Below are 808 nucleotides of genomic sequence, written 5' to 3' on the forward strand. Positions count from 1 at the left end.
AAGAACTTGCTGTTTATATCATCAGCTAATTCATCGATTCGGCGGTTTAACTGTTGATCAGAAAGAGAAATACTTTTAAATTGCTTCGCCATGTCATCCCCCAAGCAGAATCTTTACTGCATTCACAATGCAGGGCTTAACAAGATTTTCTCCAATAGTATGTGGTTTCTTATTCTTGGCAATCAACATGGCTATTTCATATGATGCTCTTATCAGCCTTGACAGTCTCCTGATTATACTTGACTTTTTTCTCAAGTCTCATTTGAGAAAGGGAATCTCTTTCAGCGCAAAAGTATTCCACAGGTTTTTTTGATAACTCAGGATGGCGGTGATGCAAATGCCGCTGCAGTCGGGTTGGCCGTAAAGCATCATTGCTGAATGTATCAAGGCATACAACGCATTGTGGCACTTCAACGCCGTTTTTTTCAATAGCCACGAAGCCGTATTTGATGTACTCTGCATCATATTTGCGTTTTTTCGACACCATTGTACGTATTGTATTTCACGCCAACGTCCAATATAACTTTATTGATGATGTGAATATACACAGACGCTAACTAACTAACTTCCTCCTTTTCCAGCCTGTCGTATGGATAATCCGATCTAACTAGTTTTCGCAGCTCGTTTACCAACTGGATGTCTTCGTGGTACATAGCAGTACGCTAATAAATAACTTGCCTATTGGAAATAATAACAAACTCTATAAGCAACAACCGTGGTGCGAAATGTAATAAAACCGTTGTGTTCACGATTATGAGTAGCCAAGCTAAAAACCATAATCATAGTGGGAGATTTAATTACTGATAAG

The 808-nt window shown here is 39.0% G+C and overlaps 1 protein-coding gene across 1 annotated transcript; it reads right to left on the reverse strand.

The window, feature by feature from the left end:
* Positions 1-93: 93 nt before the first annotated feature.
* Positions 94-487, reverse strand: Tsp_15279 (zinc finger protein). Its single transcript, XM_003366652.1, is given in 2 exon segments — positions 94-229; positions 240-487. The coding sequence occupies 2 exon segments, from the start codon at positions 485-487 to the stop codon at positions 94-96; spliced, it is 384 nt and encodes a 127-aa protein (XP_003366700.1).
* Positions 488-808: the final 321 nt, after the last annotated feature.

This window comes from Trichinella spiralis (genome assembly GCF_000181795.1).
Source record: "Trichinella spiralis strain ISS 195 chromosome Unknown Scfld5648, whole genome shotgun sequence".
NCBI classification, from domain to species: Eukaryota; Metazoa; Nematoda; class Enoplea; order Trichinellida; family Trichinellidae; genus Trichinella; species Trichinella spiralis.